This window comes from Varroa jacobsoni, unplaced genomic scaffold (assembly GCF_002532875.2).
Source record: "Varroa jacobsoni isolate VJ856 unplaced genomic scaffold, vjacob_1.0 contig00216, whole genome shotgun sequence".
Classification (NCBI taxonomy): Eukaryota; Metazoa; Arthropoda; class Arachnida; order Mesostigmata; family Varroidae; genus Varroa; species Varroa jacobsoni.
Window position 1 is genome coordinate 48543 of NW_019214430.1, and position 13287 is coordinate 61829.

Below are 13287 nucleotides of genomic sequence, written 5' to 3' on the forward strand. Positions count from 1 at the left end.
TCAAATAGTTGAATTCCAGCGGAAAAAGTAACTCTAACTAGCTTGGACATTTCATTAGTTCCCTGGGCACTCAGACGGTAGCCGATAAAATGTCTGAATTTTAGCTTGACGCATGCTATATTATATAAACATTTTTTCCGGCACAATAATATTAAGTTCTTGAATATTACGTAATAACATGACGAGCTTAAAACAAAGGGGAATTTCCTTAGTGACAAGTGGCAGTAATTTTCGTACAGTTATACTTACTAACTAAGATAATGTCCATAGTATAGTTTTTTACACAATTTTTTTCGGCATCTAGCCTGAGATGTTGCATTGGCGCCGCCTCCTTGTCCGCAAAGAAGACCTTTTTTGCTGTGCTCTTCCTTACCCCAGAAATATTGAGGCGATCTTCAAGTCTTGAAACACGTCGTGCGCAGAAGTAAGAAACTGGGTTGGTCAAGCCTTGATTTGGCTCCTAGACGAGGTCCTGTAGCAGAGGTGACAATATCATATATATATATATATATGATGGTGATAGTACGTATAGCAAACGTACGCCCGGAACCTCAAAATGTAAGTCGTAGAGGATGACATTGCGCGAGCGTGTCTGAGCTGATGATAGCCGCTTACCGTTACAACGCTACGTTTTCACCCGGCTACATTTAGTGTGACGTTAAGCCCTATAATACGACCGATTATGGGTTTATGAAGCTTTTGATGAACAAAGACAATAGTAAAACTCACAACAGTCGTACGGATCATAATCCCCTTGGACATTTTTCACTCATTTAAAGGGCGGCGAACAGCGTAATATAATCATTGCTGCACAAATGGATACGATGGATCCTTGCCACCCTATATTTGACGTTTCCCTAGACGCGCTACGTCTGCCTGCGTCATTCATAGATCTAAGCTGTTAACGCCTATTATAGATTATACGAATTATATAACGATGCAGCATTACGTATTATATAGCTAACTCGCTTTTAAAATAGAAACTTTCGGATTACACATTTCTATACGATGTACTACTAAACCGGTTTAATTCAGGCTGCACCTTGTACAAGTCACTAGGTTTGTCACTATCACTACGTGTACGTTTATGGCGAAATATACAGGCTCTAAGACTGTCGAGAGCTTATTCTCTCTCAGTCACTTATATACAATTTATATTCGAACATAGCCGTTTGAGCGATTTACTGCTACAATGAAAAGTGTCTTCGCTCAGAGTTAAAGTATATCCTCAAAAACGCAGACAGAGGTGTTCGAAGGGAACAAGGCAGCCCAATGTAACCAGAGTATTATGGTGGTTCAGACAATGGCGTGATACGCCCTGATTCACGGGCGCGTTCGACTTGCACGACATACCGCGGCTGTATGTAATGTGACGCATAGGGCATAGTACAAGTAGTGCGTCAAAGTGGTGACAGCTCGTTATTGTGACAAAGATCCAACTGCTGCCGCCTGTAGGAACTGCACGTTCGACAAAAGAAGTTGCTTCGAACCAGGTAGGCTCCGACGTTAGCCACGACGGAAGAAGGGGGCAGGAGGGCAAAAAGGAAGAATGTCTGGGCTAAAAAGCGGAGAGCAAAAGAAGCTCTGCTTAGAACGATGGTCGATAGCACCTCATGCCATAGGCAAAGGTCTCACGAGGGACAAATTAGGCAAGGGCAGCCTCTTTTGCCGATCGAAATATATTACAGTTGTATGCCACCATTAAATACACATACATATATACTTTTGCATTAATGTTAACTTTCAGGACACGGATGCCCTGTTCTCCGAATATGGATCGACCCGTACTGCTAGCTCGATTGCCGGTGTTGCGGTGACATCGTCAGTCGGAACAGGGTCATTGGGCATTGCTGCGTCGGCTGCCGAGTTATGCGTTGGAACAGCTTTGAACAGCAGCGATGTTGCCGTATCAGCAACATCTGAGGGGGTTGCCTGCGCCGCTGAATGGGATGGCCGTTTATGCTGGAAGAATGCAGCCCCCGGCGAGGTCGTCGCCATGTTCTGCCCAGAAGGACGCTTCTTTAACTCTTCTTGTAAGTGATGATCATTCAGTTATCCCAGTTCTACCGCATTTGCATCGGTGTATATAAATATATAGTTTTGCCACGTAAACAATAGAGTGTTAAACATTATGCCGGTCCAAAAACTGCCTGACAGTCAATAAATAGATGTTTAAATGTCTGTCGCGGTCGTTTACCTATGTGGCTACTTGTGCTTATAACGGGAGAAATGTCAGACGATACGATACGATACTTTATGAAACGACAAAAGTTTTCTTTTTACCTCGCTCACCTCCAGAAATTTTTACATGGCTAAAACCATGGATCAGAGTCGAGTAGTGTGCAATATGTCATGCGACATTTCAATGGATGTAGTGTAATTTTGATGCCATAGAACTTTGTTTGGTTATGAGAAACTATAAAATAGAACAAAAATACATCCTTTAAAAAAAATGGCATCGTACTGTAACGCTTTTTTGAACAAAAATCGATCTGTTGTATGTAAGTAACATCATCGTCGATTCACTGACGAAAAGTCGCCGGTCAGTCTTTCTTATTATTATCGTCATTGATTAAGTTAATGAGTCTGCTCACCGATTACCGTTTGCTTATGCTGTACCTCTTTCTCTGATCAGTCCACTTCCTCGTCCTACAGAATAATAAGATTATCCTAAAACCACATAGAGATTGAGACATGTGGCGGTAGATGACTGCCTTGTAGACAACGTAAGTGGAATGTCCATGCAGTGAGATCTATACATCTTCTTTCCATATCACCATCCTGTCGTTCGAACATGTCACGCCACCATTGATCGTATTAGGATATAGCTATGAACACAATTTCCGCCAAACAAAACCGGCTCGTATCTTATATCAAGTATGAGGCGAAGGTTCTACGGACATCAGCGATTCACTCTAACGGCCTATAGACCAGTTCTACATGAATGCCAATGACGAAATTGGAAAAAATCTGACATTGATACTCGTGACGCGACAGGCATGTGCTTGCAGCTAATATAGGTATTCACTAGTCTATGACGTAATGCACATGGCTTTTTTAGAATCTATGCTTCGTATATAGCAGTGCGTGCATATAAAACAGGTCCTTAAGGCCGAAATATACCTATATCAATCTAATCCAACCCCTATGCCGCAACTCCGAAGAGAAAAGATTGTTAGGAACCGGCTTTGATAAGCCTGTTAAGCGACAGAAGGAGCCACGCTTGCTGTAAACTGTTCGAAAGGACAGACAGACGGAGATCCATGTTCAGATAAAAAGTACGACGTTACGCACTTTAGTACGCTGCGACTTGTATTTATATACCAATAGCTTATGGTGCCTGCTTGAAGTACTGGTGCGGGCGCTATCTATTAGAGCCTTGTTCCTACAGAGGCCTGATTTATTGGAGTACGACTGAAATGTAATACTAACAACTGGAGAATATTGTGGCAAAGAGTAGGCATCTAAGAATAATGAAGAGGGCTAAGGCACTGTTACTGCCCGATACTGTTTGATCTCAGACCACAGGAATCATGGTGACGAGAACAAAAGGCTGTAACGCAAAGGTCGGAGATTCTCTGCCATAAGCTATACTTAGTGCACGCTGCTCCCACAGATGACCATTGTTTTCTCAATCTTGTCAACTTGTCGATCAGAAAATTGTTCAGATCTCAACGCCATGTCGAAGGTGCCCTTTGAAATTTTATAGATTATCTATAGCTTATGAGTTATCATTAAAGTAGTAAAAAATCACATATAATCAGGCCTGCAAACTTTGATTAGAAACGGAACACTTAGGCTTGTTCAAACAATTTGGGAAGTTAGGAATTGCATTTCATGCTGAAAACTTAATATTAAAATCAATGGTAAAAAACGTAGCAATGTATGCAGCGGCCAAAGACGACCGGCAAAAGCTGCTATCCCAAAAGACTGTCAGAGCACTTTTACAGAAAACGTATGTTCGTTTTGGTCGGATTTATTAAACAACACATTATATAATTTTTATGACAACAGATTTATTATAAAAACACATTATTGTATTTTGGGCATTGAAATCTCGGTTCCAGTTATTATCCTGGGGCGTACGCTATTTAAATTAAGCCTGCTATCAAATACCTGGGTCTAGTTACAGCCACTTCTTTAAATATTACTGGGATTTCAGCCGGTGCTATGCGTTCGTTCTCAAAAATTCCAAACTGTAGACACAATTATATAAACAATACGTTACTTTGTTTTGCATTGGCCCACGGGCGCTCATTAACTTGATAACGATGAGAGCCTGTTACAGTGCATATAGAACTGTGGACGAGGTTTAGACGACGTACCGCTCATAGAACTGGTACTGATTTAATGGTACTGATTTGGGTGGTTATTTTAGTGAATATGCAAATCTTTACGGAAATCCCAGCCGGTGATTCATCTATTGAATAACTAACGCAACGAAAAAGACGATACCCCATAAAGGGGTCCGTTTTTTTTCTTGCACATGATTAATTGGCTGCTAAATAGTTAATCAGTCAAGTATGGCGGGAACACAGCTTACAGCAGAATTTGTCGATACAGTTAGGGTGCTAATTTCGTAATACCTTGTAGCAGTGGTTATGGCCTTAAAATGCGGTCCAACAGTCTTCCAATCTGGTTGTTCTGTCTTTTCCACGGTTAGATTACAAGACACTTTCATGCGTTGCACAAATCCGTCAAGGTGCTTGAGTGAATCTGGCATAGAACGTGGATACCACTTACCCTGTTTCTGTATTTATACAAATTTCTGACCTTCTGTGAAATAACAATATCGGTTTGTCACAATGGAAACGCATATTTTACTTGCCCCCCAAACGGGAGAGGATAAAGCCGCGAAACCGGCAACAAATGCTGTTGTCCTCTGAAAAGACCCCGCTATGCGGCCGTGTACAGCTTTACGTTCAGGTAAGCCGCGAAGAAAGCAGATTTTGGCGATTCACAATCGTTGCTTAGTTGGCTGACTGTAGCTTCCGCAGAGCGTCGCGTTTAGTGTTAAAGTGGGCTGGCAAGAAGATAAACAGACTTAAGCCTCCGTCGCCGACGTGCAATACACTCTACACTCGCAGCACAACAGGCCACGAAGCATATTGGCCTTACCCGGTTTGCTCTCGCTTTTGCCTTTGCTATTAGAGATGTGACGATGTGCTATGAGATATTTTACCGTTAGTAGAAACGGGAAATTGCTTGCCAAATCCAGTCGACCCGATTTGTGCCACAAAACAATGAATGCACTTCGTTTTTGGCCTCCGTCTCTATTGGGACAATGGACGAAGAAAGCGTTTAGCTATTCGGCTCACTGTCGGACGCTTGAATCGCTTGTTATTGGTCTACATCCTCGCAGAGGGAAACCGTCTGCCAACAGTCGCTCACTCACTTCGATCGGGCGCCAGCCAGAAACGTGCGCCGCGATCTAAGTAGACTAGTTCCAATTGTAGATGCGCAGGTTCTACAACGGGTGAGGGGCTCCGACAGTTGAACTGCCTTCGGCTTTTTTCCTTCTACTGCTTTATTGGTTATTCCTCATCCTAATAATGAATGTTTTCTTCTGTTTTTTATAAGTTTTTTTTATGCTAAGCATGAATACGATCACGCTTTGATTAACACTTAGCAAGATTATATTGCATTAGCTAATTGATTATCGTATTGTAAACAAACTCAATGTTAGCTCGCGAAGAATCGCATTTGTTCTGACTGAAATCGTGTAAACTTTTCTGACATGTTTTTGTCTAGCACGATACGTCATAGCAATTGTTTAGGCGTTTGGCACATTGTTGTAAATTGTTATCACAATGCACTATCAACTTGTATGTGAGTTCTATGATTACAGACTTACATACCCCGACCCAAAAACTGCGTGATACCTTTTGTCTGAATTTAGATTAAAACGATACGCTCACCGCAGACTTCGGCTTGGATTTCATTATTTCCCTTCAACGCTATAGCGTCTATTCTGTTATTTGCTTGTGTCCAGGTACGTCGAACTCCGGCAGTACAACAATAGATCGTTTCTCTCAATACAAATTTTAGCGGATCAAAATAGGCACCGGAGAACACGGTCTCGCTCGCTACGCGACCTTCTTGGCAATGTTTGGACAGGATTTCTTGACCTTATTGGCTAACCTACCTTTACTATATATCTCGGTTTTGAGATCTACAATTGTAAGGTTGCTGAGTCCTTACATATTTTTACTTTCACTCGTTAGTCTCCTTCGGTGACGATCTGTTTCAAACGAGCCTCACTCCGCTTCCTCCTCCTCCTCTCGTTAGTGTCTTTATGGCGCGATATATGGCAAGCAGCATCACTATCTTCACATATGGAAGCGTTGGAACGTTCAGCTTGGGAACGACTCGGCGCTTCACAGGGGATAGTGACCTATTGTATACGCTGCTGATTGCATATCCAAGATTTTTTGGAGAAATCTCGCGTCTTATATTCATGCCTTCGGATAGTTGCAAACTTTGTCAGGTTTTGTGGTAGAGAGGCCAGGTAACTAATGCAGCAAGAACACCGGAATAATTTAACACTTAGTATCCTGCGGTACAAAATATAATAATGCTTACCGTGGGAACCACTCGGACACCCACGCCTTCACTTCTACCTGGCCACGCTTCTTACAGCTCATAAGAAAACCAGCGTTTGCCTGAGTCCATGAGAAATCTAAAGGCAAGCCCGGCTAATGGCTTGAGACCAGCTGTGGATTCAAGTCGTTAAGTGTGTATGAGATTGGCGATCCTTACAAGAACCATGACTCCGCGTTCGCGATTTGCTCTCCTCTCGCTGCCGCCAACTGCACTGACAACTCAGAAACGCCGATAACATACGTTTTATTCGCGCGATATCTTGTTTCCATATAGCGAAGGCGATGTAAACACCTAGAACTTGATAGTGGTAAGATATGTATATTGTACCGAAAATATTTAATATCTAATCCTAGGGATATATATATAAGCCAAAAGTCTTTATTTCGCATTTGTTAAAGCCGTGTGGAATACACAAATGATAGATTTAACCATATAGTGTATGTATAAGAGCTGTACGTTAATAGCATGGCCATAATCTGGATAGGTCCATGTCGTGTCACAGAATGTGACATTATAGTACTGCATTTTGAAAGCACAATTGAGATGTGTTTGACTATATTATGCAGCTAGCAGATAATCCCTTAAAATAACTTTTGCCTAATAAGCGTCCAGAATCGATGCTAAAAGGTCTACGGTAGTTGCCTATTTATCTGCATACAACTTGTCGTAAAGTGTGTCATATCTAACGTATGGAACTGCGTGATCTCTTATTTCAACTGAAATCGACCGTGAGAGTCCCTAGCGATTTGACCATTCAGATATTGATTAAGAAGACCATATGAATGATCACAGTAGTCATAAGATGCGCCGAAAGTAATATGTTTTCCTAATGAAGAAAAGGTCAATATCCCCAGAAAACAAGGTTCTGCAGAAGTTTTTATCTTAATGGTGATCACACCTAGAATTTTTAATCTATATCGCCAATGGTGAAACATCAGTCAAAATTCTCGTGACCGCTTAGATAAGTCAATTATCTCCGCAATATTTTGATATCAGAACCGTGCATAATTCAGTACCAATTTCATAATTTCATGAGTGCGGCGTCTCAGGTCGTGAATTATTTTCAGTGCTGGTTCACCCACACTTCCCCTTAAGTAGCACCATAACTTCAAAATTGTTATTGTGCATGACGTCGTGTTCACTTGTTTCCCCGTACACCCCGTTGTGTCCTTCTAGACGAGTTTGTGGCTTCCTCACATCTCGAAGCAAGCTGGTCTTTGTATATTTGTTGATTTTCTCAATTCATGATATCCTTCATCAATGAAAATACCACCTAAGGATCATGTAGTACCATAGGAATATAGTAACGATATCAAGGTGTCTCTGTTACAAATGCCTGTGTATATTAGTTAAACGAAAGAGAAATGAAGACCCTCTAACCATCCAGAGCTTCTGGCTGTGCCACGTATATACAGACTTTACAACCGCTGTGAATAAAAGGAGCTAGTACCTATACGTTAAAGCGAACTGGCTGAGTTATTGGCTAACAGGAACGAACGTTGCATAACCACTCGCTCTTATTTTATGATAGCAAACGTATATTTATTCATATTACAAAATGAATTGCGACTCTGTACTGCTTATCCGGTAGGATGTTGTCTCGTCTAGTAACGTTGCTTTTCCTAGACCCTTCCATAATCTCTTCTTACGCTTGTCCGGCGACGTTCTCAAGCCGAGTAATAAGTACCATAACAGCCGGCCTTCGATGCCGTGTGGGTACAAGCTCGGGGCAGCAGGTCCCCAAGCCTATTCCTAGAGCTCGAAGGACACTTCTCCGTCGTAAGAGTGCCCGTAATAATAAAGGCTATTCGGCTCGCCTAACGGAGAAGGTACTCGCCTCATACGAGCGGAAGATTTGCAGATTGCTTATTGAGTAGCGAGGAGCGCGCTTTGGTATCCCCCGTAAGGCGGCGCCCGTCGCAGCCGCGTGCGTACCTTATATACTTTTGTCTAAACAACGAAGATAACAGACTGCAAACATTTAAGCTTCGGCTGATTTTGGCAAGGCCGATTTTGATTCGCTCGGACTAAATCAACATAGTGCACTCCCGCTAAAGGTAAACCCATTGTCCTTTCGGGTACCGATAACTGGTTAATTCATGCGCCATGATGAACGCACGAAAAGCGAGCACACAGGCTTGAATGACCACAGCTCGGCCTTCGAGTCTCGCAGTGCTCACACAACCGTGTTTTTCGTCCCCGTTTGCATTCCTTCCTTACTGCAACGCTTATCCACCGGCCCTGTGCGTTGATAGGCCGTCCTTCAAAGCAACAATAGCAACGAATTCCCCCCTGCTTTGAAAGCAGATGTCAGCTCGGATCAATAGAGGCAATTTTGCATGGGAATCAACTCCATCCATTGTTATCAAGTTTACGAAAATAGCCGATTTCATAATCCATTGGATGTCCAGGATCACGCTAAATTTTAGCCCAGCTGTGCTCGTTTAGCGTATACATATAGTTTCAAAGCATTTCTGTAGCTGCCCAATAACCCTTTGGACGACACGGCTTTGGAGAAAAGCAGACGTACAGTCCTATCTAAAAGCCGTCTTATGCGGACGAGTCAAACCGCACTAGCGAAATCTGTCGTAGGTATTGTCGCGCTTTTTGTATTATCTCGTCAGCCGGCTACCGTGCTTAAATTTTTCTATCCATCTTTTTGGTCAAACACCACTTCGTGCGACAGCGTCCAATGACCCAACACTCGACGAGTCGTCTCACCGACGCATCTGTGTCACGGGTCATCCCACCGTTGCCAAATAAGCCCAATATGCGGTATTTTTATCGATAAGCTGCTGTTATTTCCTGGACAAAAAATTGTGAGAATTTGTTTGTATTCCTTCATTGAAGTTAAAACCATTGTTAATGGTTCTAATTATTGATAAGCTTCTGTTTTTTATTTTTTAATTAATAAGGGTTCTGCAGAAACCAAACCGGTTGTTGGTGCAGTGTCGCGGCTATGCGGCAGATACGTCAAATATCCCGTTCAGGTTTTTTTCAATTTTTTTCACGGTAGTTGAAGGTATGTGTATGTGACTCGGCATCGTCGCGATGGCAGACGGCGTTCCTCCTGCTCGTTGATTCCAGTCGATTCTTTTCAAGGCCTAAGCGGCTGTTCACCGTAAAGGTTCGAATCAATATTTTGCCAGGTAGCAGCTAATAATAATGCACGATCCCTTTCCAGCCCCACCAAACACATAGCAGTATACTCTTTGTGCGTCAGTTTAAACCTTAACACAGATCGATTTTATTTGTCTATTGATGTTGTATGCGATTTACTTTTCATCGCCCATAATCGCCTGCTTCTCGAGTTTGTTAACTTTCTTTGCGACTTGGTAAACTCTGTTGCGTCAACTCCCATGTCACTTAAATAATATTTTATAGCGGGTTTTCTTCTGGTTTAAAACTGTTTGGTAATAGGCGTTTGGTTCTTCAGCGATCTCGTGGCGGGCCACGCGTCGGTCTCGCTCAGTTTTCGCAATATCAAATTTTTCCGTAACTGGCCAACCACTGCGAAAAACAACGTGCACATAAAAATTTTCAAGACGAAAGATGTAGCCGGCTCCAGATAATTAGAACAATAGGACGCCTTGATCATAACCAAACCCGGCTAGCGCACAATTTTTGAAAATTCCCGGCATTTTTAAAAATTCCTTGCTGCATAATTCATTCAAAGCACTGGTTTCAATGGTATTCACATATGTGAAATAGTAAAAACTATGCCAATTTATTGCGACGTACTAGCTAATAATACAATTAAATATTCGCTCTATGAGGTAAATAGTAGTTGAAAAATGTTCATCCAGCTTATACAGAGAGCGAACAATTTTAAGGATGAAAAGAAAATTAGAAGCATGTCGAATAACAGTTGTAGGCCGAATCTTTTCGAAGAATTATTAATATGGTATTAGTATTTATTAATATTCTATGCATCAATGAGAGAAAAATGTTCAGGTGACAGATATTGATTTGTAATGAATGTATGTCTGCTTAGACAGAATGCAGGAGCATAGGCGCACGAGGGCAGCTTTTGAAAGTCGCGGGCTAGGTTTGACCGCCGTCAACAGGTGCAAACAATGTACTTTAAATAAACTATGCTAATCATGGTTAGTGCTCGTTTGTTTTCGTTTGGCTTGCATAATGCTGTGATCTGTGGCGTCATAAACTGAGCGGAATAAAGCGGTAAACGGGTGTAAAAACGCACACTTATGGCAAGAAGGAGGGAGAATTTTAACGGACAACATTTAGCAGAGTCGATCCGAAACGAATCTCATTAGAAGAAGTCGTGTAAAATTCATTTTAAGTCGTTTGCCAATTTAATGACATTGTACGCACTAACAAAAATACAAGACCACCTCATCAAATGAAAAATATGATTCGTCAGCATATAAAAATATTTAGGAATTGTACAGCTGGCTACACATAAATGAGAACTGGTTAATTAAAACCAATTGTCTAATTTGTTGCCTCAAAGCAAATACGTGACCCTTGCTTTCATCTCTATAGAATTGTTCGCGCTGTCTCCCGCCAAAAAGGAAACAGGAAATAATAGCAACAACGACTACAAGCCAAGAGCCTAAAGCGTTCGGAAAACCTCAAATATTGGGTTCGGCCTAATCAGCTAAACAGAGAAAATACAACCCAAATATTTGTTATTCGTTCGCTAACATAGACATAATGCCACTCAGTAGCGGTAGCGAAAGTGAATTATGTGTCTCTATTATATATAGACAACTACTTTCATATATTCATACGAGCTGTCTCATTTCGGTATTTTTGTGACGATATATTAAATTTATAGTGGTTCGTCTTTTTTTTTTTTTTCACTAATATACAAGGTTATGCACTTTCTTATTTTGTTTAACCTGATCGTACAAATGCACTACATGCTCATCTGTTCTTCTATCACATAGGCAATAATCTCCATGTACGCGGTAGAGGCCTAATTGACGGCTGACATATGACAGTATGAACTCACTCTCGAACGCGCCAAGGCTTAAACAACGTCAATGGGTAGACAACAACGAACAAGTTTTCACAAATGTCGCTCATTGAGCTTTTATTATCGTGCACCACTCACCAACGACTAAGGCTCCATGGCGCACGAAAGCTAATTACTCCGAATCACGTTTATCGATCCGGTCAAGCGATTTGACTCTTAAACTATTCTAGGCATTGCTTCGAAACCTAACAACATTGAACATCTGTTATCTAGGTAAATACCCTATAGTTGCTAGCCTTTCTACAATAGAATTATTTTTATGTTGTATCTAATTAAAAAATCGTATCAATCGTCCATGGCTTTTTGAACTAACCTTGGCAGTACTCACGAATATGGCCACAGCTGGTGACGGTGTTTGCTTAAAAATCTGACAGTGATCGTGTTAGCAACAAATGACTTTTGAAAAAGAAATAGATCTCAAACTTCGTTTTGAACAAGTTTGCTTGACTAACTGTTATTCTGCACAACTTTTCTCGATTCGATTAAAGTGGGAACTGAAATATTATAGTTTTCGACTCGAATCAATAGAACACCTGACGTCAGTTCACAGCGACCACGGAGAGAGATTATAGGGGTCCACCTTTCAAACTTTTATTCTGAAGGCTAAGGAGCTTCCTCAAGGGCGTTGCTCGAAGTAAAAAAGGAAGGAACATGGCCTAACCTTTCAAAAACCTTGGAAACTATCCTGGTTCTTCTCCTATTGAAACGCTAGTAATTCCAACAACGTTTATGGGCAGAAATATCGCACACTTTACATACTTCACGACTCCAACATATGCATATTTCCCTACCTTTAGATCGTGTGAACTGGTTCTTCGACGTCAATCATTTTCACCTATGCAAAGGCTCAACCTTATCAAAACTTGTCAGCTTCCTGGTCTTCTCGTAGTCTCGGTATGGCATTCTGACCGTTGTTGAACGACACTACTATTCAGGTCTTTTTAGAAAGCAGGGGAATAACTGTTTCAAGTGCAAAAACGTCGGTTCATCGTGTTTCAAATTGATTGTGACTGCAAAGCTTCGTGGAGAAGGTTCATTGTAAAACCTAAATATAGACATGGCGAAACAACTATAGTATTGTGCATAAGTTCGTCTTCGTGGTCTTCAGGATGAACCTTTAGCGATGATCGAAGAGAATAGAGTGTAGGATCACCAACTTTAAGCGCCTAAGCTGTAATTGTTTCAGTAGTTCTAATTTATGATATAGTTCTATGTTAAACAGGATAGAGTAAATGAAATCGGTCAAAATCCAAGTTACAGCTAAGAGAGCCAGAGAGACGGTTAAACAATAAGAAAGTAGAATTCAACGTGAAAATGCAGGTCCTAGTATAGGATAGCCAACAACTGGAGTGCGAACATTATCCCCGTTTCGAATTTGGCTAGTTAGCACACGACTTTTTGATGTCTGTCGGAAACGACATCGTTTATTGGTTACGTTTTATAACTTCTTTTATCCTTTAAATTTTAACAACGGCAGTCACTCAAGTGAGATGTCCTGGTACTTACAGATAGGTAAGCTGAAGTATTACTACAAGCTTCCTAGAATAAAACCGAGAATACTATGCTGCACCATATTAGAAAAGCATAAACATCTATCTGTCATAATCTATTAAGGATTTAGCCTCTTTAATTTCTTATGGATTTGGTTTGAAATGTTAGTAACAATAAGACTGCGATATCCG

The 13287-nt window shown here is 41.3% G+C and overlaps 1 protein-coding gene across 2 annotated transcripts in view; it reads left to right on the forward strand.

The window, feature by feature from the left end:
• LOC111270946 (secretin receptor) overlaps positions 1-13287 on the forward strand; it is a 69631-nt gene that overhangs the window by 28906 nt on the left and 27438 nt on the right. For both annotated transcript variants that reach the window (XM_022851440.2, XM_022851443.2), the window contains exon 2: positions 1748-2033. In XM_022851440.2, the coding sequence (XP_022707175.1) occupies positions 1748-2033 (286 nt within the window). The remainder of the gene's footprint in view (positions 1-1747; positions 2034-13287) is intronic.